Source organism: Berghia stephanieae, chromosome 1 (assembly GCF_034508935.2).
Source record: "Berghia stephanieae isolate SIO BIC M18660-M18661 chromosome 1, UCSD_Bste_1.3, whole genome shotgun sequence".
NCBI classification, from domain to species: Eukaryota; Metazoa; Mollusca; class Gastropoda; order Nudibranchia; family Aeolidiidae; genus Berghia; species Berghia stephanieae.
The window spans coordinates 11403891-11431390 of record NC_088360.1 but is presented as its reverse complement, the minus strand read 5'-3'; the positions used below and the strand labels follow the sequence as shown (position 1 = coordinate 11431390).

General features: G+C 35.6%; 1 protein-coding gene across 4 annotated transcripts in view; it reads left to right on the top strand.

The window, feature by feature from the left end:
• Positions 1-10268, top strand: part of LOC144967885 (uncharacterized) — a 78590-nt gene extending 68322 nt beyond the window's left edge. For 3 of the 4 annotated variants that reach the window (XM_078905632.1, XM_078905648.1, XM_078905639.1), the window contains exons 3-4: positions 3292-3360; positions 9832-10268. In XM_078905632.1, the coding sequence (XP_078761758.1) occupies positions 3292-3360; positions 9832-10002 (240 nt within the window). In that variant the 3' untranslated portion in view covers positions 10003-10268. The remainder of the gene's footprint in view (positions 1-3291; positions 3361-9831) is intronic. The other variant, XM_078905656.1, reaches the window with a different exon arrangement.
• Positions 10269-27500: the final 17232 nt, after the last annotated feature.

Sequence of the window (27500 nt, the reverse complement as noted above, 5' to 3'; positions counted from 1 at the left end):
ATAATATTAAAACACTATTGCTAATTTATATAATGATGAAGATAGTTTAGAAATGTATAATATTGTTAGTTGAAATAGCTTATTGTATTCGTCTGTTGGACAATTTGTCGTTACTGGAGAATTTAAAATGGCGATGGGGTATCTTGAAAGCGGCATGAGACACTTCACCGGAAGCGAGGACGAGAGACCCATGCGCAAAACCAGGATGTCGTTCTCTCTGTAAGGGCATGTGTGGAAAGGGGACCGGGGAGTTAGAATGTTTTGTGTACTCCACCGAGCACAGATACCGGTCCTTTTGCGTGTGAGGCGAATGCTCTATTACGGATTATTATGCTGGCAGATAATACGCATTAGGTCAGGTTAAATTAACAATTTCCATCTTTAAAAAATAAGGATTGAATTAAATAGATAACAACGAACTCACAAAATATGTTTCTTTATATTTATTTCATTCTAAGCAGACAGTTTGTAATTCGATTATAAACCATATGTTTGCTATCCTGGGGATTTTCTATACTCAAATTTTAGTTCGAATGTTTGAAGCGTTGAGTGTAAATAAGATCAGGACATGTGTCCCTTATGATGTATTTGTAAAGGATGAATTACATCAGAAACAATCTCTTAGTTCTACAAAACCCTTAGTACTATCTTTTGCATAGCTCATTTGTCCATCGAAAAGTACTTTCTGTCATGTCTAACAGATACCCAATCAATGTTAAGGGGACAGAAAAAAAACGTGACTAGATTAGACCCTAGATCGATACCAATCCCTGTGTGCTTATTTGCAGGTCTGATAGCCCAAATTGCTATTGACTCATTGTTGTGATAAAATAATTTTGAACCAAAGTAAAATAATATTGTCCAACACAACAATGTTAACCAAGCCCATAGTTGCGTGCTGTTAACGATCCTCCAAAAATGTTCACGTCGATACCAGTCCTTTTGCTTGAAATATCGCCACCTCCAGGAGGCACGTTTAAGCTGATAGCAAAAATAATTTTTTTGTTGAAACTATATGAAAATAGGACGACGATCAATTAGTATCGCTGAGCTCTTAGCACCCACGGACATATTTCCCAGGCAAAGATAAGATATCTATAGATAGAAAAAAAAAATGCCACGTAAACACCTGCATACAGTATGCACAAATATTTTTAATGTATAATATAGTAAATCAGCGTTAAGGTTACCAATATGTCTAAAAAATTTTACTTTGGATCTCCTCTCCACAATTGTCCGCCCCACAGAAATATTCTGTTAGAGACAGGTCTCCTGTCCAAGAGATAACGTTTAACTGTAAAGAACTCCGTCAGAAATACCGCTCGCCTGACAGTCCACCTCATTTCTCGTTTATTTATCATTCAATTTACTTTATTTCGTTAGTCTGTTTTGATTTTATGAATAATATAAACTACGCACCAATAATGGTGATGTCAGATTTTCAAAGGGACTAGAAAAAAGAAACCTTCGCTCTTATCTAAACTCATCAATTGAAGAGTGGTTTTCCAAAACTCCCTAACTCCGTTTTTCTCATTTTGAGATATTGAGGATTATTTCCCCTACAGTTTCTCATTTGGTCTATTATTTTAACATGGTTAAACTTCCAATTCACACAAATCTAGGGAAAGTCTTGTGCCATTTGATGCTAACAATAAAGATTACGTTTCAATGGATGGAAAATCTCTAAAAGTAGAAAAATCGACTGTACGAGTTTTAGAAAACCAGCTTTCAATTATACTCGGTGTTTTTAAGGGAAGTTCATGTCGACCTGGATAGCTTTAATATTAATTTAGTGATACGAGGTCTTCTGATATCACTTACTCCTTCAACATTTCGCATGCCAACGTCAGACGATTTGAAAGAAATGTTATTCAATTTACGTAACGCAAACATTGACACAGCTCGGGCTTTTGCCGCCATACAGTAACGTTTGCCTTTCAAAGAAGTGACATGCATTTTACAAATTCCTACCAAGTCACCAGGACGTACACTGGCAAAACAGCAATCTTTTGATATGGCAAGGTCACTTTTTATCCATATATCGATTTCCTACAATGAGTCCCAATTTGAAAAAGTTCTTAAAGCCGAAACTTCAAGGAATTCTCAAGTGAAGGAAATTTGGCATTACGGGAGGGCATTATCGATGGATAATAAATATGAAATAAACTTTCTGGCCAAAATGGGAAATTGGTGTTTTGCCAGTATTTGGCAAACATGACGAAGTTAACACCATGCCATTAGGTAGATCCTCGAGTTAACCTTTTGCACACCCTGGTAAGTGCATACACCAATTCATGGATGACAATCCAGGCGTTTTAGAACAGTCAGCTATAACAACCATAATAGTTGGCATTTCGTAAATTAAATATTAAGAAGGGTTTTAGTACTACGTTATTTGAGACAAAAGAATAGAAATAAAACGTAGTACTGCCCCATGCATCTCATTCATTGAAGTTGCTATAATTATTTCATATTAAATTGCATGACGCTCTTGCTCCATAAGACTGCCAGGTGATTTCAAAATCATGTTAATCCAAGTATCCAAAAGATCACATTAATTTCAAAATGTCAGCATTTGTACAGCGTAAAACCTCTAAATGTGATTCTATAAACAAGCTGTTTTATTCCAATAGTAATACCGTTTCAATACGTGTCAAAAAGGATTACGATCATACCTTTTGTGTTATATTAATCTGTCGTTTGATAAAGGGAAAATCCGAAACGTCCACACCTTTCGTCTTTCTACATAAACTAATGCTAAAATTTCTCCAAATCATTGCCATATAAACATTTTTGGAGAAAATATTAGGCTGTATGAATATGTTTAATTCTGTATGGGTTTGGTTAAGCCGTGTTAGGGGCATGAGCGTATGTCTTTGGGGCGAAGGGGTTTGGTGATCTATTTTCGTTTTTTTAACTAGGTTAACTGATAATAACCCACATGTATTTGCATCAAACCAACCAAAAGACGTCAAATAATTAAGTTTACCAAACACAGTGGAGAGTTTAGTGAACCAATCTGCAGTTAGAGCTGTTAGAATTATAGGTATAGAAAAAGCGTACGGATTTGTAGTGACCAACCCTATCTGAAATAAGAATATATGATCTGTGCGTCAGTTACAGTGCAGCACTGTTAAGCAATTGAATTTGATATTGCATTTTATATGTTTTGATGTCAAATTGTTCTAAAGTATACACCTCAGTTGTGAGGCAATTCAGACTTCATGATCAACGTTTTTCGGTTTTATGTAGAATAATAATTTTGCATTTCAACTTTGTCATTCCTTTCAGCAACGGGAATACCCTCTTTGGGCGACGACCTTCATGTCCCCCGTGTTCAGACATTTGCTATTTCCGTCCGTGAGTTCATTTCTGTTTATCCATTGGCTGTCACTGCAATTGTATGATTAATGTCTTGCTTGTAAAGCTTTGATCTAAAGTGGCGGAGTATTGGTGTGAAAGGAACTGAGTATCATAAACATGATAAACATTAGTCATTTCAACAGCTTCAGTTAAATATGCTGAAATAAATTGTCGTGGACCCATTGAAATTTCTGTGTTAGTCAAACAAGATATTTGGTCGCACCAAACTGGGCATGGATGATCAAATTGGAAAAAGCCATCATTATGGATGCATAGTTTTTCATCTGTGCATCTATGCAAAATTCTAACGTTCAAAACTTTGGTTACACACAAATCAATGGATAGAATTGAATGAAATAAATATAATGATCAACTCCACGTACATACTATAACAAGGCTATTGTTTTGAATTCAGATTGGTTGGCCAACCTATATTGATAAGAGTATTGGATATGTCGATTGCTTATTATGTACTCGGCGAGTAATATAGACAAGTATGAAGAAAGGGACCAAGATGTTTCGTCAAACTCGTATGCTGAAGTGAAACAGAGAAATACAAGATTTATTACCAAATCTAAGTGTTATGAGTCGATATCCCAATCATACATTTGGTATAGAACAAATAACTGTATTAACCAAAAAATATAAAAGGATTTCTTTGTACCAACGCCATACACAAACTCTTGAAATTTAAAAGTAAGAATCGACATTAATACCAAGAGAAACCATCGAGATTAAAGAAGAAAAAGGGCATTGAAGAAGAATATTAAACAAAGAAATAAGTCGACCAGGTATGTCTTGTGAGTATTTTCAAACTCGAAAAGATTGGATAAGATTCCAAAGACGGAAGGCAGGGTCGTGCGGAAAGACAGAAAAAAGAATAAATTTAAAAACTCTTGTTGGAGGCTACATCAAGGGATATATTCTAGAGCAGTATAAATTGTCTAACATAAAAGTTTGTGATCCAAAGGCTCTCTTTTTGTTGTTTTATCTTTGGGTAGAAATCACAAAGATGTGATGTTTTTTTCTGCCTCAATATTTAACTTTGCACGAGTTTGTTCTGTAGATCTCTCTTAATGGCTCGTTGTATATGATTCTATATAACAGTTCTGAAAACACCATCTTACTCATCAGTTTAATGTGTCCAAACATTCATTTTGTGCCGTGTTGATGTGTATATTTTCTGTGCTTGACTGATGTTCAATGTCCTCTGTTAATTATTATTGTGATGATGAGGATTGCGGTGTTAATTTTAAGCTGCGCTTCTCGGCTTTTTATATTTTGTTGTTACTTGTTTGCTGCAGTTAAATTATATTTCATGAGATATTCCAAACATTTGTTGGTGTTTTATTCGATGTTTTTTGTCAATGTGTTTTAAGATTGTTTTTCCTTGAAAACTGTCACCGAATATTCTTTCGATTCATGTGTCCTATCGTTGAAGTGAAAACTTAAACAAATTTCATTGCCCCTATCTCTTTTTCTCTACTTTTCTCTCATATAAAGCGTCTTCCTCAGACTTATTCAAACCTGCAATATTATTTAGACAAATCACATTATTTTCTATATTTTGGTCAGAACAGATTACTTCAAATATCGATCAAGATCAACCCCGACTTAACAAAAAATCTCACGCCATCAACAAATCCCAGCCTTCTGGCGAGTTAGTTAATTCTACCAAACTCTTTTAAAATATGTTTTTGAAATTTTGGCCAGAATAGATATACTATTTGATTACAATAAACTGATCGATATTTGAAGGACGCGATTTATGGCCAAATTTTCAAAACATGTGTTTTCTTTGGAGTATGGTGGATTTGACGTTTGTAGTAAAACTTTTCTGGACAAACATCAATAATTGTTTGCTCAAATTGCACAAATCTCTCTTCTTGGTTTTTGCCTTGTGATGAATCATAAAATGAAAAAATCATATAAATTAAGAATGAAAATGAATTTATCATTCGAGTTTCAGACAATCCTCTTGCTGTGTGTTTGGCTGTTACTGTTTTATTTTTTATTTTATTTTTTGGTCTGAAAGCCATTGATCCTTTCCCTCGGACATTACTTTTCAAATCCTTCAAAAATATAATCACAGTTCCTCTTCAAAATATTTACCTATTTTTCACGATATCTTTGCACAAAAGTTATCAAATTACTTTTCTTCATTTTTTGAGTATACATGATGATAATGATAATAATAATGATGATGATGATGATGATGATGATGATGGTGATGATGATGATGATGATGGTGATAATGATGATGATGATGATGATGATAACGATAATAATAATAATAATAATAATAATAATAATAATAATAATAATAATAATAATAATAATAATAATAATAATAGTAATAATAATAATGATAATAATAATAATAACAAAAACAATAATAATAATAATAATAATAATAATAATAATAATAAATAATAATAATAATAATAATAAAGATGATTATGTTGATGAGGATGACGATGATGATGATGATGATGATGATGATGATGATGGTGATGATATTGATGATGATGATGACGATGATGATGATGATGATGATGATGATGATGATGATGATGATGATGAGTATTATTCATTTGGATTAAAGAAAAACAATGAATATAAAAATCAAATCGAATCTCCGTGACCGTGACTCCCAAGCCAAAAATCAAGCTTACTGTCAGACGTTGATGAAAGCTTGATTGACATAATATTATTCTTATGATTATTATTGTTATGATGATGATTATGATGATGATGATGATGATGATGATGATGATGATGATTTTTATTATTATTATTATTATATTATTATTATTATTATTATTATTATTATTATTATTATTATTATTATTATTACTATTATTATTATTATAAATGATGAAGGAGAACACTCGAATACTTTAGTGTTGCATTCCCATAGGGGTTAGGAACATATTATGACCCAGCCTCTTCAATGCTGTATTCTGACCAGCCGATTTGTAAAGATGAAAATGGAATTTATAGTTTTAAAATTTTGCGAGTTGGGTTCAGTTATTTGTTTTACTGTTTAAACTCAAAATTTCATAGTAGACCATTCGTCTAAATATGGTACTGTGTCGGGATGATCCAGATAGTAAAGTAAAAACAAAAGTAGACATTCAGAGCCATTGGGCCCAATAGAGCCGGAGTTTACCTATAGCGTGAAAGGGCCATAGCAATAGCTTGCTGCCCTTTGGATAGGACTCTAGTCTATCGCAAAGTACTTTCAACCAATCCTAACAGACTCAGCTTCCCATTTACTGGGTAAACAGGAGGGTCAGAAAAGATCTCGACTGCACCCTAAATCGATCTCGGCCCCTTTGCGTGTGAAGCTATTGCTTAACCAACTGAGCTAGCGGTTCTATTCGGGATTATTTGGGATGACCAAAATGGTGAAAATTCGATTTATAGACACAAACATGAAATTTTGGGGTTAATCCCTATACGTTATTTTGGAGAATAGAACAATTTTTTACATTAAAAAGCAGAAAAAACCCAAAATTATTATTTCCCATCATGTTAATCCTAAAGTCGCTTTAAAAAAATGTTTAATTAAAAAACAAAATTAAAAACAGAGACGTGCTTTTACATAGTGCAATAACCACTCAAAGTGTGTGTCAGCTCAAATCGCTTTACAAGGGGTCGTCATCAACGTGTAACATGTAGAAGGAGACATGACGCCTGTTAGGCGATATTACATTTATTTTTCCGACAGAGACAACGCTGTTAACGGCCAGGTTCTTATTTTACAATTGAGTATGGTGAGAGAATATGAGTAAAGAGCCTTATCCAAAGACTCAACTATGTGGTGAGCGAGGCTCGAACTTCCTATCCGAAAGCGAGTGACACACCACACCACTAGACCACATATCCGCACGAGAGTTCAATTCATTCTGTTATAGAATACTGTTTTGTGACAAAGAGTCACATATTCATTTTTGATATCTTCTCCATTCCATTATAGATAATACCGTTTTTACTCTGTGGATTACATAATATCATTTGATTGGATTAAATCAAATGTCGAGTTCATGATTCCATTAATACATTTGATTGTGTTATTCTTAACGAACCAAAATATAACCTCAAATCACTGATAGATAGGTATACAGAAATGCAACTAGAATGCAATTACCATGCGCGGCAATGCAGTAATAATGAAAGTGTTGACGCTTGAAGCTCGAAGGATAAAATAACGATAAGTTGTTTAAATGTAAGCTTCAATCTATTAAAGGAAGACAGATTCTGTGCACATCTCTCATGCATTCGTCCTTAGTGTTTCATTCATTGTGATTTGTCGATAAAGGGGGAAACCCGAAACATCCACATTATTTGTCTTCGTTTAATAAATCAAAGCTTACAATTCAATACTTATCGGGTTTTTTCCAATGTAGGAATAACACATTGTTTTGCTGATTAGAGTTTTACTTTATAATATAATGATAGATTTTGATGTAACTTTTTGAAAATATGTCTTAGACGTCTTAATTGTTTTAAAAATCATGGTTACGACTCGGGGGATCTCAACCATAGAGTGCCGGACTCTGAAAAAAAAGAAGAAAATAACAAAATAAAACAACACAGTTTTCAAATTTTGACCTCAAAACTAGTACTTCAAATAAAGACCAATTAAATTGATCCTCGTGTTGTCAACAAATCACAAACATTGAATTTTGACCAGTTAAATTGACTCTCATCTTGTCAACAACTCACAAACATTGAACTTTGATCAATTTAAATAACCCTCATCTTGTCAACAACTTACAAACATTGATCTTTGATCAATTTAAATAACCCTCATCTTGTCAACAACTCACAAACATTGATCTTTGATCAATTTAAATAACCCTCATCTTGTCAACAACTCACAAACATTGAACTTTGATCAATTTAAATAACCCTCATCTTGTCAACAACTCACAAACATTGAACTTTGATCAATTTAAATAACCCTCATCTTGTCAATAACTTACAACATTGGCCTTTGACAAAGTCCCATGTTTGTTACTTTAATTTTCAGTCTCTAAGAAAATGAAAAAAATCCCAATCTAACATTTATTGATTTTTTATTTTTCTTCTCCTGACTCATTTGTATAAGAATTCACGAAGGCATTCTTAACAAGGATGTTGGAAAACTCTTTAACCTGAAAAATGATCTCACGTTCTTCTTTGCCACGACTAGGCGGAAATCTTAGGCTCACTGTACCTGCATGGCAAACGTGTTCTTTGATGTTGTTATTAAACATTTCCCCGTACATCATCACGTATTTGACTGGCTATTTAATTTGATATGCAACATGACGCTATGAATCCAAGGAAAATAAACACAAGGATATCCGGGTGATTTAGATAATAAAAATACTACCCAAAACAAAAACGTGAACAGAATGAGACTTGAGTTACATAATATGTTTTATTGAGGGCAATAAATAGATATTGGTTTTATCGGTAGCAAAAAAAAAAAAAGAAACATACTTTAAAATCAGTTCTTGATATTTAGTTCACTTTTGAAACAAAAGATCACATTTATCATTGGTTTTTTGTTTTTGAAAATTGATAAAGGCAAAATATTGGCGTAGTGTATTGTTATTTTGAACATATATTATTGAATTGTGATTTATGATTTACATTTCGATGGCGGAGCAGATTCCTACCTTTTCAACTCCTAAACCCTGCAATATTTTTGTAGTCTAGATCATACTAATGAAATGATATAAACTTCATATCCAACAGTATTAACAATTTCATATGAATATCAATAATGATAACATCTTTGATTTGTGCATCTTTCTACTCAATAAATTAAATTGTTGGAATAAGTATCAACTTATTGTAGGCATAATAAATCAATATTAAATAAACAAAGAAACAAAAAATAAATGAAAAGAGGTTATGAGTTTGAAATAGAAATTGTGCAAAGCGGAAATTGGAGCTTAAATGAAACATTTAAATGAGATTGTTGGGGGAGAGATAGAATATATACTTCATATGTAGATACATTATCATGACTCACAACTTGTGAAAAGGGCTTAATACCGGGACACCAAAGAAATGGGAGGGATGTTTTTCCTATGCATTTGTAATTGTATACAGAAACGTTGTGATATAATTACCAAGTCGTCTCGGCAGTTCTACCTACTTGTATTTCTGTGATCAATTTTTAAAACCAGTTAACTTCGCGGAGTCCCAGGTTTTAGCGTTGTTTTGTTAGCAGGAGGGTCAGAAACAAATCTCAACGAAACGCGAACTGATATCACTCAATTTGTCGTGATGCGAGTGCTCTACCACTGAGTTATCGGGACCCTTCCTTATATCAAACACCTTAAATTGTAGTTTTCTTGTAAAAATGGGCATCGATTCATGAGGAAAATAGATAAAACCAAATGCGTTTATAATGATTCGTTTTAAACAATTCTAATTCTTATTTTTTCTTCTCTTTCTTTAACATAGGACGACGAAAAAATGATGGCCTGTGTCAACAAAGTGTGCATGGACATGTGTGATTTTGAGAAGTTCATTTGGCTGGGTCATCATTGCCGCAACTACAACATGGTAGAGAGGACGTGGAGCTCCTCTAAGCACGGCAGGATAATGAAGGACCAGTTCCCTACCGTGGCTTAAAGACAACGACGATACAAATGCTGTACTTACCATTTGCATGACAGCACTTCGCATTCCTCGGTGTTCATTATAATGAATAAGTAAGACGTGCAATTAATGTTGAGCCTGGGGTGAATAACAAGAACTAGCGTGATGAAGAAAGACGTGTTTTTTGAGTAAGGAATGCAGGTGCTGCATTTGCAGAATATCAGTTGATATAAAGATTTATATAATTTCGATGTAGTCATTGATTTAGTTACAGGTCATTAAAATTTATTCAGACTGTCTATATGGAGTTTGTTTTTGTTCAATTTTTAATATATGTGTATAGTAATTATGTTCAAATCTGATAAGCCAAATTGTTATGCTCTCACCGTTGTAAAGGACAAACTCGGTAAATGATGTAAAGTTTGACTCGCACGCGTGCCCGTCAATTAGTGTACTGACTGTTGCAAAATTGAGTGAGCATTTAAAATTGGCATGATGTCAACCAATCATACTTTAACCAAACATTCTAACAATGATAATATTGAGTAGTTTAACACCCAAATATCCGATTTGTAAATAATGCACATACATGATTATTTTTTATATAGCCAATATTTTTAAAACCTGACCCACAGCGCTTAGAATCATTTCAGTCCGGCATTTAGCTCCTTAAACATTAAACGATACATTCTTATTAAAGTCAGAGTTACATCCTTTTTGCCAATCTCTTCTTGAAAATGGTTGTTTATATGGTTACATTCTGATAAATAATGGCTGAAGTTATTGGCTATCCAGCCCTAGAATCGGTGATTGATGGTTAACCAAGTTTCTGTCAAGTTATATGGAATTTAGCGATTCATTTTACCTTTTAAAGGGGAATCAAATACTTTTCGCTGAATTTAAATAGATAGGTCACGTATCCAATTACGAGTCAATCAAAAAGTAACCACCTGAAGTATGAAGGAGTAATGCTGGAGATGAGACATCTTCCTGACACACTTTAATTTTTCACCATAAGCACCATCTTAGTTACATATTCCTATCGTCCCTTGACCTTGAAAAGACTTTGTAAGGATTGGTGAATGTTGGTGAATAGATTAAATCCATTTAAGCCACTCTGCTGTCACCCTTCAAATCTTATCATATTTAAAAAAGCCTGCATTAGTAGTCTTTTTCTTTTCTGGAAACAAGAAAAAGGTTTGAAGGAGCCAAGTCATGAAAATATTGTACAGGGTCTGCCAAAACCTCTAACCTACATTTCTCCGCAGTCTGATCAACACATTAATTGATTAACATGAACCTCATTTTATCAAAAACTCTCAAACCCGTCAAATCAGTGAGGTCTCAGGTTTGAGAGTTTTTGACAAGAAAATGGTAACTTAAATCGATCGATATTTGAAGGACGATTTTTCTGGCCAACATTTTTAAAAATTGTTTTTGTTTTTTTCGAGTACGCCATATTTATCAACGAGGACCTGAGATGAAAGTTCATTTTTAGCTTTTTATGCTATAAGGGACTGATCAACGTCTTCATTGATGTTACTGGTATTTTATATCATCCAACTCTAGCTAGACGGCAAAATATTTTGCATTGTCTGAAAGAAAATGGTTGAGCAACCTTCCTTTTCTGACATCAATCCATCGTTCTACAAATGGGGAATGTCTGGTATTTCTCACCGTACAGTTCTCGGTCATCTCCTAATCTTAACCTATATTAATGATATAGCAGGAAGGCACAACCGGAACCCAACAAAGATTGTTTGCGGATGACAGTCTTCTGCATTGGACAATAAGTACTAAACGTAACAGAGAATTTATTCAAACCGATCTATATAGCTTACTATGGGAAATAGAAAATAGCAGAAGTGTCAGGTTCTAAAATTCACAAACCACAGGAACTCATACATTCAAGCACAATACATAACACCTCACTATAAGAAGTGAGCAAGGCAAAATATCTAGGAGTATCAAAACTACAAATTAAATTGAAAAGATCGTGTAACAAATATATGCAATCCCCCCCCCCCCTCCGAAAAAGAACCCCTCTACTTTAGAATTACACATAGGAAACTCATACGACAGCAGGAAAGAATTAAATTACAGTACTACAACTCCTTTGTTAGACCTATACTAGACTATAGCAGCTCTGTCCGGGGCCCTCACCACAAATCAGAAATCCAAGAAATTGGACAAATACAAAACAGAGCAGTTAATTTTTAAATATAAAAACAAGAAAACAGAATCCCACCGAACAGATTTAGATCTTGCACTGCCATGACAGAGAAGAAACCAATACACAGTGGCAACATTTTGTAAAAGCCCATACAAACTTAAAGCTTGAGCATTTATGTAGTGCAATATCAACTAAACGTGATCAAAGCGCTTTACACGGAGCCAACAGCAATACTTAATAGATAGGTCGAGACATGACGCCTGTTTGGCGATATTACATTTTTTTTTTTGAAGAGACAACGTTCCTAACGGCCAGGTTTTACACCTGAGTACGGTGAGACAATATGGGTAAAGAGCCTGTTGCGCCGCTCAGAGCGAGACTCGAACCCTGGACATTCCACATTACTACAGCCACACGTCGGTGATATTCAACGGAATATGTGGAAGCCATCCAACTTTATGGTTCCCCACACAAGAATGAAAGCCCACTTGTACTCGTCAACATTGAGACTGTGGAATAAACAGTCCCACATCTCCAATAAAAGTAAAATACTGTGGCCTGTGGATTTTTCAAAATTGAAGTTCAGACTGAAAAGGAAGGAAATAGTGCCTTGTCCAAACTATGTTACTCTCATCCACTTAAAATATACTTCCTTTGAGATTGATATATTTAAATACAAAACAACTCATTTCAAATTGGTCAATAATAGAGCAGATAAGTCATGACGTCAGACCTTCCACTCTTCAGGAATCAAATTCCTTGGAGCGTGTATGTAACCAAGGATTCGTAATAAGTAAAGTATTAAATCATAAGATGGCATATTTATTTTAGTAGCAGGATGTATAGGCAGATTCTGAAGATTTGCGTATAATGAAGGATAGACGATCTCTATTGACGACCAGTATTATGTTTAGACCAGAAAATAAAATGCCATCACTCTGACACCAGAAGATCAATCTCACAAGGTATCCAGTTCTCCGAAAGAGCGGTTATGTACTTAAAATTGAGCTTTTATATAGCGCAATATCCACTAAACGTGCTCAAAGCGCTTTACAAGGGGTTTCTGGTCAAGAGCAACATTTAACATGTAGGACATGACGATATTACCATTTTTCGGACAAAGACAACGCTGTTAACGGCCAGGTACTCATTTTACACCTGAGTACGGTGAGAGAATGTGAGTAAAGAGCCTTTAGCAAGGACTCAACTATGCGCCGAGCGCGAGGCTCCAGTTGGAATGGAACCCGTTTTTTTACATCAGACTTTTGTTACATATTGCGGGCTCCAAATAAAACTTGAGCTTTTATATAGTGAAATATCCACTGAACGTGCTCAAAGTGATTTACCTACTTCCAATTTACAGTGTTTCCCTGCTAAAACGGATATTCAACTTCTTGGAATTTCCAGTGTCAGGAAAGATTAATTCTTGGTCAGAGAGATTTTATATTGACTTACCCTCATATTACAGAATTGATAGAGTAATTAAACATCGACTTAACGCTTCTTTGGATCAGGTGCATGTGCGTATTCGTGCGACGTTGTGATGGTCGGGTAGAGTGACACTGGCTATTGACCAGTTAGTCCCTGGCTCAAGTCTCGCTGTGAGCGGCGCAAACTCGAGTCTTTGGAAAAAGCTCTAGAATCACATTCACCAATCTTCAATCTTCAACGGCTTGTATTTGCAAAAGGCCAAATGGGCCCATCACTGCAAATGTTAAACCTTGCCCTTTTATATAGAGCAATATCCACTTTACAAAGGGTCCCTGACCAACATAAAGCTGCACGAAATATAGAGAACGAGACATGGTGCCTGTTAGGCGATAATACATTTTTTATGACAGAGACAACGCTGTTAAGGCCCGGGTACTCATTTTAAACCTGAGTACGGTTTGTGAGTATAAGTAAAGAACCTCTTCCAAGGACTTGACTATGCGCCGAGCGAGGCTCGAACCCAGGACCTATTCAGTGACTGTTTTTAATCGTATATCACATTCGTTTCTTTCGATCGGTGAGCTCAAATTTGTTTTACCAGTTCACCGCTTCACTCTGGAAAGACATATATTTATAGATTTGGCCAGATAACTGCTCGTCCTTCAAATATCGATCGATTTTAATTACCCTCGTCTTGGGACTTCACAAGGTCCTCCGTAAAGCACAGGTTTGAGAGTATTTAATAATAATGAAATATATTTATGTTGCGCCCTATCCTCTATACAATAAAGCACTAGGCCCATAACAATAACATCAATCCATTCAAATGTCTCCCTCCCCCCCCCCCTCTCTCTCTCTTTCTCTATCTCTCTCTCTCTTTCTCTCTCTTTCTCTCTCTCTCTCTCTCTCTCTCTCTCTCTATATATATATATATATATATATATATATATATATATATATAATATATATATATATTTATCTCTTTCTCTTTGTGAAGAAGATGATCATTTAAATCGATCGATATTTGAAGGGCCAGTTTCCTAGGCAAATTTTTTAATACGTGTCTTTCCAGTTGCAGCCGTTAAAGGGTTAAGGGTGGGTGCGGCATAAAGACCCAATTTTTTTTATTTTCTAAGCAAATTGATTCAAACTTCACACAGCAACTTGTAATAAAAAATAATGGAGAAATATGACGTCATTAAAAAAAAAAAGTTCGTTGCCATGGTAACGGCCGCCATCTTGGATTTTGTTTACATAACTTTGAATCAATATTTCGAGACTATTTACAAAGATAAAAGCATATAACTTTGGAAATAAGTTACTTATCCAAAGACAAATACTTCCTATTGATGATTTTTTGATTAGTGAAATACTTTTTAAAATATAAATTTTTCTATCTTGTCACTATACTTTATCTGAAATTTGGTCAAAATTCTCAGTTTGAAAGCCAATAATTTCTGAAGTAATCAATATTTCAAAAATTCATCAATACGAAATAAAGAACATGGTATTGTGAGTATTTGGGCAAAGTTTCAAGAAAATCTATCAGAGAATAGAGGAGAAAATTTGAAAAATGTTTTTAAAAAACAACATTTTGAGAAAATTGCAAAAAACAACCAAAAGTGGTGAATTTTGATGATGGTGGTATTGCAGAAATCGAAAATTTGTACAAAAATCAATAAAATTCATGCAAAAAATGATGTTTTATCACAAGATAAGATGTCATAGGTTCTAAAAATAGCAATAACCCAATTAGGTCAAATTGGCCCAATTTTCACATTTTTCAATGCCGCACCCACCATTAAGGAATAGAGGCTGTGTAAGATAGAAATCAGAAAAATGTGTGTATGAAATAGTGCAAGGCAAAGCAGAAAAACTAATACAAGAAAATAAAATCCATGTTCGATGTTTATTTATTCTTGCATATTTTCTACTTTGTCTGGCACTCTTTCACAATTACTCGTACCTCTTCAAAAAAGTTTCCCAGAATTATGAGACTTTTATTAAAGTTGCTTTATTATTGAGAAGAAAGAAACACAATGAGGATTAAAGAGCGAACAACAAAAATGACATTTGTCTGATCCTTTGAAATCTAAATTCCCTACCCTTGATTTGATTTGTCCCAATATAACACCAAATGGAGGCGGCTGGTCACATATACACGTCACTATAACATTCAGACATTCAGACAAATTTATCGATCTATTTGTTTCCACCAAATAGGTCACATAATTAATAGAATTACGACCATTACCCATAATCCCCAAGTGACTTTCATTTAAAAGTTACCCTTTTTCCAGCCTTATTGGTTACTCAGCCTACTGGAAGGCCACCTGCTGTCTCTTCTTTTCTTATTTTACTTCTTCTTTTTTTCTTTTTCTTCTTGTTCTTCTTCTTGGTCTCCGTCTTCTTGTTCTTGTTCTTGTTCTTGTTCTTGTTCTTGTTCTTCTTGTTCTTGTTGTTTTTCTTGTTGTTCTTCTTGTTCTTGTTCTTGTTCTTGTTCTTCGTCTTGTTCTTGTTCTTCTTCTTCTTGTTCTTGTTCTTCTTCTTCTTCTTCTTTTTCTTCTTCTTCTTCTTCTTCTTCTTCTTCTTCTTCTTCTTCTTCTTCTTCTTCCTCTTTTTCTTCTTCAACTTCGTCGTTTTCAAACCCAACTTCACCCCCCTGCTCCTCCTCCTCCTCCTCCTCCTCCTCCTCCTCCTCCTCCTCCTCCTCCTCCTTATTCTTCAACTACTTTTTCTGTTATTTCATATCTATTTCAGTAAAAAGTTACAGCTTGGTTGAGTATGACTATAAATGGGTTCAGTGTTCAAAATTTAAACTCAATTTCGTATTCATCTTTTTGTTTGATTGAGCTTTTGAGAATATTAAAGAATTTTGTTCTTTTTACGCCACAGAATCAGAGATAAAAATGGTTTTACTTTTTTAAAAGTACCAAAACCAATGAAAAACAAAACAAAGACAAAACTTGAGTTTTTGTAAAGAGCAATATTTTCTAAATTACATGTTCGAAATGTTTTACAGCCAATAATAACACTTCACACAAAGAAAGAGCCACGACGCCTGTGAGGCGATGTTGATTATTAATTTCAATAGAGACAAAACTGTTACAAACTGGGCACTCATTATTGGTTTACTTAAAAAAACTCAAAACAATGTTAGCCGGACATCCCATACAAACATACACAACTATGTGTAACCTTAAATGTTAATAGTCTGATAAATACGAGAACTACTCATAAAAATGGTTGACAGAAAAAAAAACAATAAAAAAGAGCGGAGTGACATCAATTTCGTTCCTGCTATACACGTGAGCGCGGTGACAGAGTGTGAGTATAGAGCCTTTTCAAATAACTCAAATTTGAGCTTCCCAGGGTGGAACTCGAACATGGGACCCACCGGTCAAAAGGCGAGTGTTATACCAATGGTCCACAATGCCTCAATTCAGTACCATGGCATAATTGCTTTGAAGAATTTATTTATTTTATCTTTTGTTTACTTCCAAATAGGCTTCAAAAGTCATGACGTTAGTTCCCTCGTAATGACGCCGAGTAACTTAATAACTGGTTCTAAACTATCGGAACAATGGCGGACGCCCTTATAAAATACTTCTCCGACTAGCAGAAAAGTGTATCCAGAGAAGAAAAACATTATAAATCTGATCATGACTTGACATTTATACATTCTGATCACATGACATGTGAAAAAGTTCTAGCCAGCATGAAGAATAAAAAGTAACGATTTTCTTTGTTTAGAACCAACCAAACTTCTGGTTGCTAGGCGGACGTGACATCAGACTAGTGAATCCACTGAAAAACCAATTGAATTTAGATTTTTGAATGATTACACCTTACATCATTCCTATCTCGGGTTAATTTTTGAGAAGCAAACAAGAAAAATATAGATTGCAATGACTACAATCTAATTCATCGAATTGAGCTTTTATATAGCGCAATATCGACTAAAAGTGCTCAAAGTCCTTACAAGGGGTCCCTGGCCAACAGCAACATGCAACATGTAAGACGGGACATGGCGCCTGTTAGGCGATATTACATTTTTTTTCGGACAGAGACAACGCTGCCAAGGGCCAGGTACTCATTTTACACCTGAGTACGGTGAGAGAATGTGAGTAAAGAGCCTTTTCCAAGGACTCAACTATGCGCCGGCGAGGATCGAACCCAGGACCTTCCGATCCGAAAGCGAGTGTCATACCACAAGACCACATAGCCACATGGTCCTGTAGTATCAACATTAACCCAAAGAGCATGCCTTACAATTTTGTACAGATGGTTTGCGTTTAAGTAAAATATTTCCTAGTCCAGCCTGCCGGGACAAATGTACCAATGCACAGAATTATGTTAATAGTCTGATCGAGAGAATGTTTTTAAGAATTTAACACCCAACTGGCGGTCAAAAACATTTACAAAAATGGGAGTGACGTCAATGTAATGTAATATTCAAGGTGAAGGTAAAAATTTGCGTGTCAACTGGAAAATGCCATTTCGATATTTCCACTCGTGACAGTCAACTTAACTCATTCTATGGGAAAGAACATTATTAAGTCTGCCACCAGGATGATGCTACAGTCTGGCAAAATTCTCACGATATTACAGAGACGATGACAATGAGGACCTCAACTGTACAATAACATCTAGGTTGAGATAGGTGTTCTATAAAAGAGAGAGTTGATGCACATTTACAAAACCAAAGGTCCAAAAGAAAAAAAAACAATACAAAACAAACAAACCCTATGCTCTCTTTGTTTATTCCTGGAAGATATTTTAATAGTTCTGGCTAATCAAGAGAAGGCGGAAATTACAAAGCAATTGTCGCGGTAAAGAAAGTTACTGAAGGCCACGTAGAATGGGGGAAAATCGAAGTTGATACCCTTTGGATTCAAAGCGGAGACTATTCTGATGCCCCACGCTACCTCATAATCCCATTCTACTCAAATACTAATAATATATAATAAATTTCATTACTAATCTTGACACACATTATATTTTTACATATAAACTTTAAAAAGATACTCTTCTGCCAAGGATAGCTTTTAAAGACAGTTTTAAAACTTTGTATCAAAATTATAATTTATTTTGAAAGCAGATTTTAAAAAAGTAACCAAATTACTAAATATATTGAATTATAATTTTCTATTTTATTTCCTTTATAAGTAAGCAAAGTGTAATCGCCATTTCAAGCGTTCTATTTGTCAGGCCAATAACATCTTTCAGAACAAATTATGGATTTTGTTAAGTGTCTTAACCATGGACGTAATGCCCCGTCAGAATATTTGGTTCAGCATTTCAATATACTTTCAAAAATAATGTTATCCAAGTCCGTAAACCACACCCTTATCCAAAATTTAAAAAATATCACTTGCAATAGCATGTCAACAATAAAAGCAGTTTGTATGAGGTATGTTCGAAAAATAAGATGAAAATATGAAATCTTTGAAATTATAGAAGTGTACCTCTTACATATACGATTTTCAATAGAGAAAAACGTTTGAGTTTGAGAAAAATATTGCTCCCAGGGAAGAAATACCCACTATTTAGCATTCAAGTATCACTTTTCGGTCAGACTTTGGACGTAATCAAATCTTATTTTGGTTTAGTGTCCATTTGATATATTTGGTGGAGGGAATAGAAACGTTTGTCAAATATAAAACAGCAGTCAACGAGATGACTCAATGATGCTGCGAAGTCATGGACAATATCCAAGCGAAAAGTTTAAAGTACCACCACCTGCACGAAATGTGATAGCAACAGTTTTCCTGGACACGAAAATTGTCCTTCTGATACTTTCTACCTCCAGGACAATAATCAATAGGGAATGAGATCAGCGGAAGAGACGCATGCGCACAACCAACATGGCGTTCTCTCTCTAATAACTTTTCCGCCGGTGACGTCACAGACTATGAGTGACATCCAATCAAGGGACGCTACTCTTCCGCTAATCTCATTCCCTATACTACTATTTTCACCTATCCTTTTGAGACAAGCCTCGTTATTAAATGAAAAATCATTTCTTCACCAGCAGCTTCTAATGGTGCGTACACTACTATGTTATGACGATCTATCCAGGATGCAAACTCCGTACAACACTCGTGCACCGTCGCAAACCCGCCAGGAAGTTTCGTCAAACGCATCGGGGAAGAAGCTCTGCGGTTTCGGGCTCTTGACCACAGCGGGTACATGTTAGATATTTCTTACAAACCTTTACATGCCAGCTTTGATTTGACTTAAACCTGGTGTCATATCTTATTGTTTTCATTGCAAGAGCATTATTAACGACTTAGGGCGTGCTAAATCTTTTTCTCTGTCGCCTATCTGGGTTTTAAAGTGATGTATCATGTTTTTTATTGTCTTAAAGACTTTGTTGTTGGCCGAAGCTGGGTTTAGAGCCCGAACCGTTCCGTGTTTGGTATTTTATTCTTGTTACAAGCTGTCATCTTTATTTGTTTTTTACTTTGTTACACTTAGGGCCTGGGTCTTATCACTGATATTGTTATTTTGGAAACAATATAGTGATCAGCATATCTATAGTAACATAAGGCCCTTTTAACATTTTAGCTTAAAAACTTTATTGCATATGGCCATAGAGATAACCCAACATTAGGAAGTCTTATATTAAAGAATTTTAGACAAGCTGGAACCATTGTAATCTATCGATATATGAATTATGAAGGTGTCGGTAGCTCAGGACTCGAATCACGCGCAAATGAATTGAAATCGATCACGAGTGAAGTGATTTTTTTGGACCTCCACCCCCCCCCTGTCCACCTAGCAGTGATTGGATAGCTGGGTCTATGAGATATGATGGAAGGTACTTTGCGAAGACTAGCGCCTTTCCCAAGGGAATGCAAGCCATTGCTATTGTTCAATTTATTCTCAAGTAACCGTGATAAACTCTTGCTCTCAAGGACTCTCTTTATGTAAAGAAACCGTTTTCTGGCCAAAATAAGACAACAAAGTGGTATTTTGTCTATATTCAAGGTAAAGACTTAAAGTAGTCCTTTAGAGCCATGAGGCCCATGGAGCCGGAGTTTTTCCCGGTTTCTATTGCTTGAAACGGACAAAAGCAATTGTTAGCTACCCTTTGGGATAGAACGCTAGTCTATCACAAAGCCATTTCCCCCAGATCAAACAGATTCAGCGAGACGCAATCACTGTTGGGTGGACAGAGGGTTCCAAACAAACCCCTCAAAAACTCGACTTCACCCGGGAAAGATCCCGGTCCCTTTGCGCGTAAAGCTAGTGCCCAACCTACTGAGCTATCGCCACCCCCCCCCCCCGGCCCCCCTCACGTCCACCAAACACAAACTTAAAACCTGATTAATAATGGGAGAAAATAATCATTGAACTACTGCCACAGAGTTAAAGCTTTCAATAACGAACGATGTCACTGAAATTCCTAAATGTAAGTTCATACACCCCTTTTTACTCGTTCAATCATCCTTTTTCAAGTGCTGGAAGTGACATGTGACGTCTCAATCAGTACTTATTATTAGCTATTCCAGTTCTTATCCGTCTGACATGCCACTATTCCACTCAGATTTAATGGTGACTTCTTGGTCAGCCACTTACTTGCCGAACATTGACGGACGTAACACTTTTTTTATATTTTGGGCCTGTAAACTTTTACTTGTTATAATATCTCGATCAAAGTGACAATCAAATCATTATCTAAAATTACTAAGTTCAAATACGTCTTGGATTGAAGTTAGGGGTCATTTTAATTTGATAATGTATAAAATAAAAATATGATTTTCAGTTCAAAATGATAAAATTAGTTTTCGACAATTCAGTCTAAGAAAGTCTCTATTCTTTGACGAGTGGAAGAGATAATTTGTTTCTCGTTTTATCTCAGGTAAATGGCGGTGGTTTATTAACCTATTAAGTGCTGTACTCCAGAAAGACGAGTATTTAAAAAATTGTCCAAAACAAAAAACAACTCGTCCTTCAAATATCAATCCATTTAAATTACTCTAATCTTGGGAACTTTCAAGATTTGATAGGTTTTTTGTTTGTTGCCAAAATCAGGGTCATTTAAATTGTTAGATATTTGAATGAAGGACGAGTTCCCTGGCCAAATTTTTAAATACGCGTCTTTCTGAAGTACGGCACTTAATTGATTAAGTATTGAAAGTTGGATGAAATGAGAACATAATTTAATTGAATGGATGGAAAATGGACGAGAATGGACGTGCTTGTCTTAGAATTATGGTCAAGAAAGCAGCTTGTTAAAATGATTTGGCACATATACATTTGCTAAATTACTCTAAAAGGATTAGGTAGGTACGTCATAATAGAATATTGGTTATTACTTGTCATTATCTAAAGTAAAGAGAGAGTGTCATAATTAAGGTCTATTCATTAGAGATAACAAAAAATGTCCGTTGATTTGGTAGATCGTATTTTTGGTGTAAGTGAGATATTTTGGGTTCAGCTTGTTATCAGTCAAATGCTACATAGTCTGTTGGTCTGAACAAGTGTGTATGAAAGGTGCCATACAAAGCAAGAAAGAAGGGAAAAAACCATCCAAAAAATCAGTTTACCTCGACTGGGGATCGAACCTCAGACCTTCTGATTATCTGTCAGACATGTTACCATTACACCACAGAGGCTCCTGAGAGTTGTAATACTTGTATTCTTCACAAGGGTACGCGTTTTACCCTGACACTCGTTTGCATCAAACAACTCATACAAGTCAATTGGTGAAATTATATAAGTTGTTTTTGTATGTGGTTTAACTTATAACCTATTTGGATTCAAAGTGATTTATTAAAGTACAAAGCAAAGGATAAATGAGACACCTGGGAATACTTTTGCTATTACACTATAATCAAATCGGGTTTGTCACCAAACCGAAATATACATATATACAGGTCTGATATTTGAATCGAATTATGGGTCTAATTTAAGATTGTTGTAATGGACAATATTTTGTGTCATTTTTTGAGATTTCCACTTCAACGATGAGCCCATAATGAATTGGTTATTAGACCTGCAAATAAGTGCAAGTTGCACCAAGCCAGAGAGTGATGTTCTACGACTATTTGACAGAACTCATTTATCCAACGCACTGTAAGGACATGCACTTGATTTTAACACACAAAATGCTGAAACAATAGACTGTAAATGCTTTTTAAAAATTCAGTTGATAAAGAACTCCATGCCGTGAAGTACGTATATTACTCGTATATACGAAGAATGAGTTTAGTTAGAAGATCAATTTGTATCAAAAATGAGTTGTTCTTATAAATGATTAAATCAACCCTTTTTTGCACATCTTCGGGAAATATCAATGCTTAATTTCACTTCTGAATATTTTTTACAGCTTAGTCAAGTTGAAAAACTATGAAATTTGAGAAAAGTTGCTGGATACCTTTCCCACACATCTGACCAGAACTTCATGAAACATTACCCGATTTACTTCAAATAAAGATTAAAATACTCTGGGGAGCATATTCTTTCAGAAAATGCCCCCACCCCTCCCATAAAAAAAGCAAATCCAAAATGTTCATCTTTCAACTGATTATTATGTCATGCACTGACACAAATATATCTAAGTAGTCTTACTATAGCATCCCCTTTTCGTCTTTGTTCCTGTTAAAATAGAGGTCAGGTAAACAGTGATATCTGACAGATTGATGATGTGGTATGAAAAGAATGCATGGTTTTCTAATCCATTAAGATTGACCCTTTTATATTCTTCATTTTTTTTTTACTTATGGCGAATGAGAATAGAATGCTATTAATGCTATGCGTTTAGGTAAAACACTCACAATACCCGCCAGTCGGATATAACGTACAAAATCACGTTTATAGTATGATTGATTAGTGGGAATTACTCATTGATATGGATGTCTGAAACCAATAACAAATGTCTGAATGACATCAACTTCGTTCCTTCTATAATACGATTTTAAAAACCGAAATCGGTAATTTATAAACCTCGAGAAAAGATCTCTTAGACTCGGTCTTTCCGCCTCCACCCGAGGGTCACCATATTTTCCGATATCCGTCAAAAATCGTACAGTTATATTGTCTTTCCGCACAGGAGTGATGATATAGGTAGGTCAAGCAGAAAGTATCTTTATACGACGTAGGTTATTAGTGTCTTATTCTAAAGAGTGGTGATAAATTGCTCCTTGGGGTGTAACCGCCATAGTAGACGTGATAAACTAGGATTTCATGTACTTTATATCTTTGAAGGAATCTCAAGACATTCATTTAATTTTTAGGTCTCTTTATGATGTATCGTTAAATATTCCAATACATATCGTTATATATCATTATTCTAAACTCTAATGTTTCATCGGTAATCCTGTATGGGGCAGAAATATGGAGTCGGGTGATAAAGGGTTAAAAATACAAGACTACTGCATTAACTCTCTCTTTACCAACCATAGGAAACCCATCATATTCATTACGATGCAACCAATAGTTCTCTCATTCAGATTTCTAATGTGAATCCTCTCAAGATTTGAATAAAGCATTCTTTCACGGATTTTGGATTTATTAAATGAGTTATTTTTAACGCGCCAAATAACTCACGAGCTTGCGATTGAGTTATTCCGCGATAATAAAACAACGAATTATTATATTTAAATTAAGTTATTTTAAATTTAAATTGAATCAATTTTATATTCATCGCATTCAAAGAATAATTCAACGATTACGCATTTACTAAGAAATGATAGGGTATTCCAATGGAAGGGGTGGAATAATACTTGTTTGTCATAGTTTAAAGAAAAAAATGCTGTACAGCAATGTATGTATGTACAGCTTGTTTAACTTAATCCTCTTCGGGCCTTGAGGCACATAGGGCATCCACCAGACATCTCCACTTTTTGCGATCGGCTGCTTTTGCGGTGGCTGTATTCCAGGACAGGCCTGCTTCCTTTAATTCTTTCTCCATGGTCCTTCACCAGGTTTCTTTGGGTCTTCTCCGCTTTCTCTTCCCATCTGCTGTCCAGAACAAGGCTGTCTTGGGAAGTGACCCTATTTCCATTCTGGCCACATGACCCAGCCAACGCCATCTTCTTCTTTTTATTTGGCTTTCAATGCTAGTGCAGTCAGCTTTCTTTAATAGATCCACTGTTCTTATTTTTGTAGGCCAAAATAAATTTAAAATTATTTTTAAACACTTGTTTTGAAAGGCTTCTAGTTTTTGTATTAAGGAGGATGTCATTTTCCAGCTTTCACTTCCATAAAGCAGTACACTTAAAACATTGCTCTTGTATATTTTCAGCTTTGTCTTTCTCATTATTTGCTTTGATTTCCAAAAGTTTTTCAGCATGCCGAAAGCCTGGTTTGCTTTTTGAATTCTGTGCTTGATATCGTGTTCTGCATTTCCGTCGTCTGTTATTTTGGATCCGAGGTAGGAGGACTCTGTTACCTCTTCAATTATATGTTCATCTATCCTAATTTCACTGTCATGTTTTGGATTCACCCTAATGTACACAGTCTTATCGAAATTTATTTTCAGTCCAATTTTCGAGGCGTTCTTGTGTAGTACGTTTAGTTTCTCTGAGGCGTCTCTGTGTGTACTGGAAACTAACGCGATATCATCTGCGTAGTCTATATCTTCCAGAAAGGATGTCAGTGTCCAGCGAATGCCTCTCTTCTTATCATCAATTGTATTTTTCATGAGCCAGTCTAGAGCCAGGATAAACAGAAGCGGGGAGAGTATGAGCCTTGTTTTACAGCAGTTGTTACATTAAAGCTGTCTGTTAAATTGTTACCACAGATCACTTGGCATTGGTAGTTGCTGTACATTGCTTTTATTAAGTTGACTATCTTCATCGGTATACCATAATGGCGGAGTGTTTTCCACAGGGACTCTCTGTGCAAGCTGTCAAAGGCTTTTTCAAAATCGACAAAAATGGTGTAGAGGTAGCTGTTCCATTCAATGCTTTGCTTCTGGATTTGTCTCAGGGTAAATATGTGGTCACTACATGACTTCCCTTTTCTGAACCCTGCCTGCTCTTTTCTAAGAATGTTTTCAATGTGAGGTGAGATTCTTTTCAGAAGGATTCTATTAAAATTTTTGCTGGTTACGGACAGGAGTGTGATTCCACGCCAGTTAGCACAATTTCCCAGGTCTCCTTTCTTGGCTATTTTATGGATGATGCCTTTCTGCCAATCCTCTGGTATTTTTTCCTTCTCCCAAATGTTGGTGAACAATTTACTGAGAATTTTGGACTTTTCTTGCGAGTTCGCTTTAAACATTTCCGCACTGATTTTGTCAATACCTTTCCATTTTTTTGTTGTTGTATTGCCTCGTGCACCTCATGCTCAGTGATTGGACCAAGATTAACCTCTACGTCCATTTCTGCTTCTGGGATATCTGTATAAGAAGATGGGTCTGGTCTGTTGAGAAGGTTTGCGAAATGTTCTCTCCATCTTTCAATTTTCTCCTTTTCGTCTGTGATGACACTACCATCTTGGGATTTTAATGGTTTCTCTTGACCATAACTTCTGTTTCCTGATAGCTTTTTTTGTGATTTTGTATAGCGTTTGTGTGTCTTGACTTACAGCTGCATTTTCTGCTTCAGTTGCTAAATTTTCTGCAACATCTCTTTTGTCTTTCCTTGTGGATTTTTTCACTTCTTTATCCTTCAATGAGTATTCACTGGATATCCTTTCTTTCAGTCGGGGGGATTTAGCGTTCAAGAGATTTAGTTTGATTGATTTTCTTTGGTTAATGAGCTCCCATGACCTTGCTGATATCCAATTCTCTGTATTGGAATTATTGTGTCCTAAGTGTTCAGTGGCACTTTCCTGCATGACGTGGTTGAAATCTTGGATTGTCATGTTTGTAATATCTTGTATTGCACTGAATTTGTTTCTTACTGAGATATTGAAATTGCTTTGGATATCTGGGATTTTCAATTTATCTGTGTTGAAACGTTTCTCCTTCTGTTTTGCTATTTTTGTTTTCATCAATTTAGTAGAGATTTTGGCTGTGACAAGATGGTGGTCACTTCCAATGTCTGCCAATCGTCTGACTCTGATATCGTTTAAGCTGCTCTTCCATTTTCTGTTGATAATTATATGGTCTATCTGACTTTCTGTTTTCCCATCTGGTGATTTCCAGGTCAATTTGTGTATGTTTTTGTGTGGGAAGAAGGTTCCACCAATAATGAGGTTGTGTTCTTCGCAAAATTCTGCCAGTCTGCTTCCATTGTTGTTAATCACCCCTATGCCTTCCTTTCCAACGGACTGATTTGTTTGTTCTTCAGCTGTATTGCCAACTCTAGCATTAAGGTCTCCAATGATCATGTGAATATCATGTCTTGGAATGTTTTCAACGGCCACTCTTAGAATATCGTAAAATTCTTCTTTGTTTTCTTCATCTGAATCCTCTGTAGGTGCGTAACATGTGAGGATTGATAGTTTGGTGTATTTTGAGTTGTGTCTTGTGTATAAAATTCTTTCACTTATCGGTTTCCATTCCAATAGTGACTTGTTGTTTTGCCTGGCTATCAAGAGGGCAACACCTTCTCTGTGTTGGTCATCCTTTCGTCCTGACAAAATTATCAGGTCGCCATTAGAAAGTTGGCGCTTCCCAGCTCCTGTCCATCTTGCCTCTGATATGCCTAGCAAATCGATCTTGTAGTTCAACATCTTGCGCTGGGCTTGTGCCAGTTTTCCTGTTTGATATAGGGTCCTAACATTCCAGCACGAGACATTGAGCTTGCGTTTTGGTGACAACAGATCTGCAATCTGGTCGGGGCGTCCTTTCGGCTTTGACCTCCTACCGTCATGAAGCCAGTATTCTGGTCCGCTTCTCTGCTGCCGCCGGTTGTGGATTTACGTCTGGTTTCTGTTTCTGTAACAGTTTGCTTTTTATAAGGTGGGTTGTTAACCCTACGCTCAACCCCCATTCCTGGAGGGCCGGTGGATTACTCTTCGTCTGTTC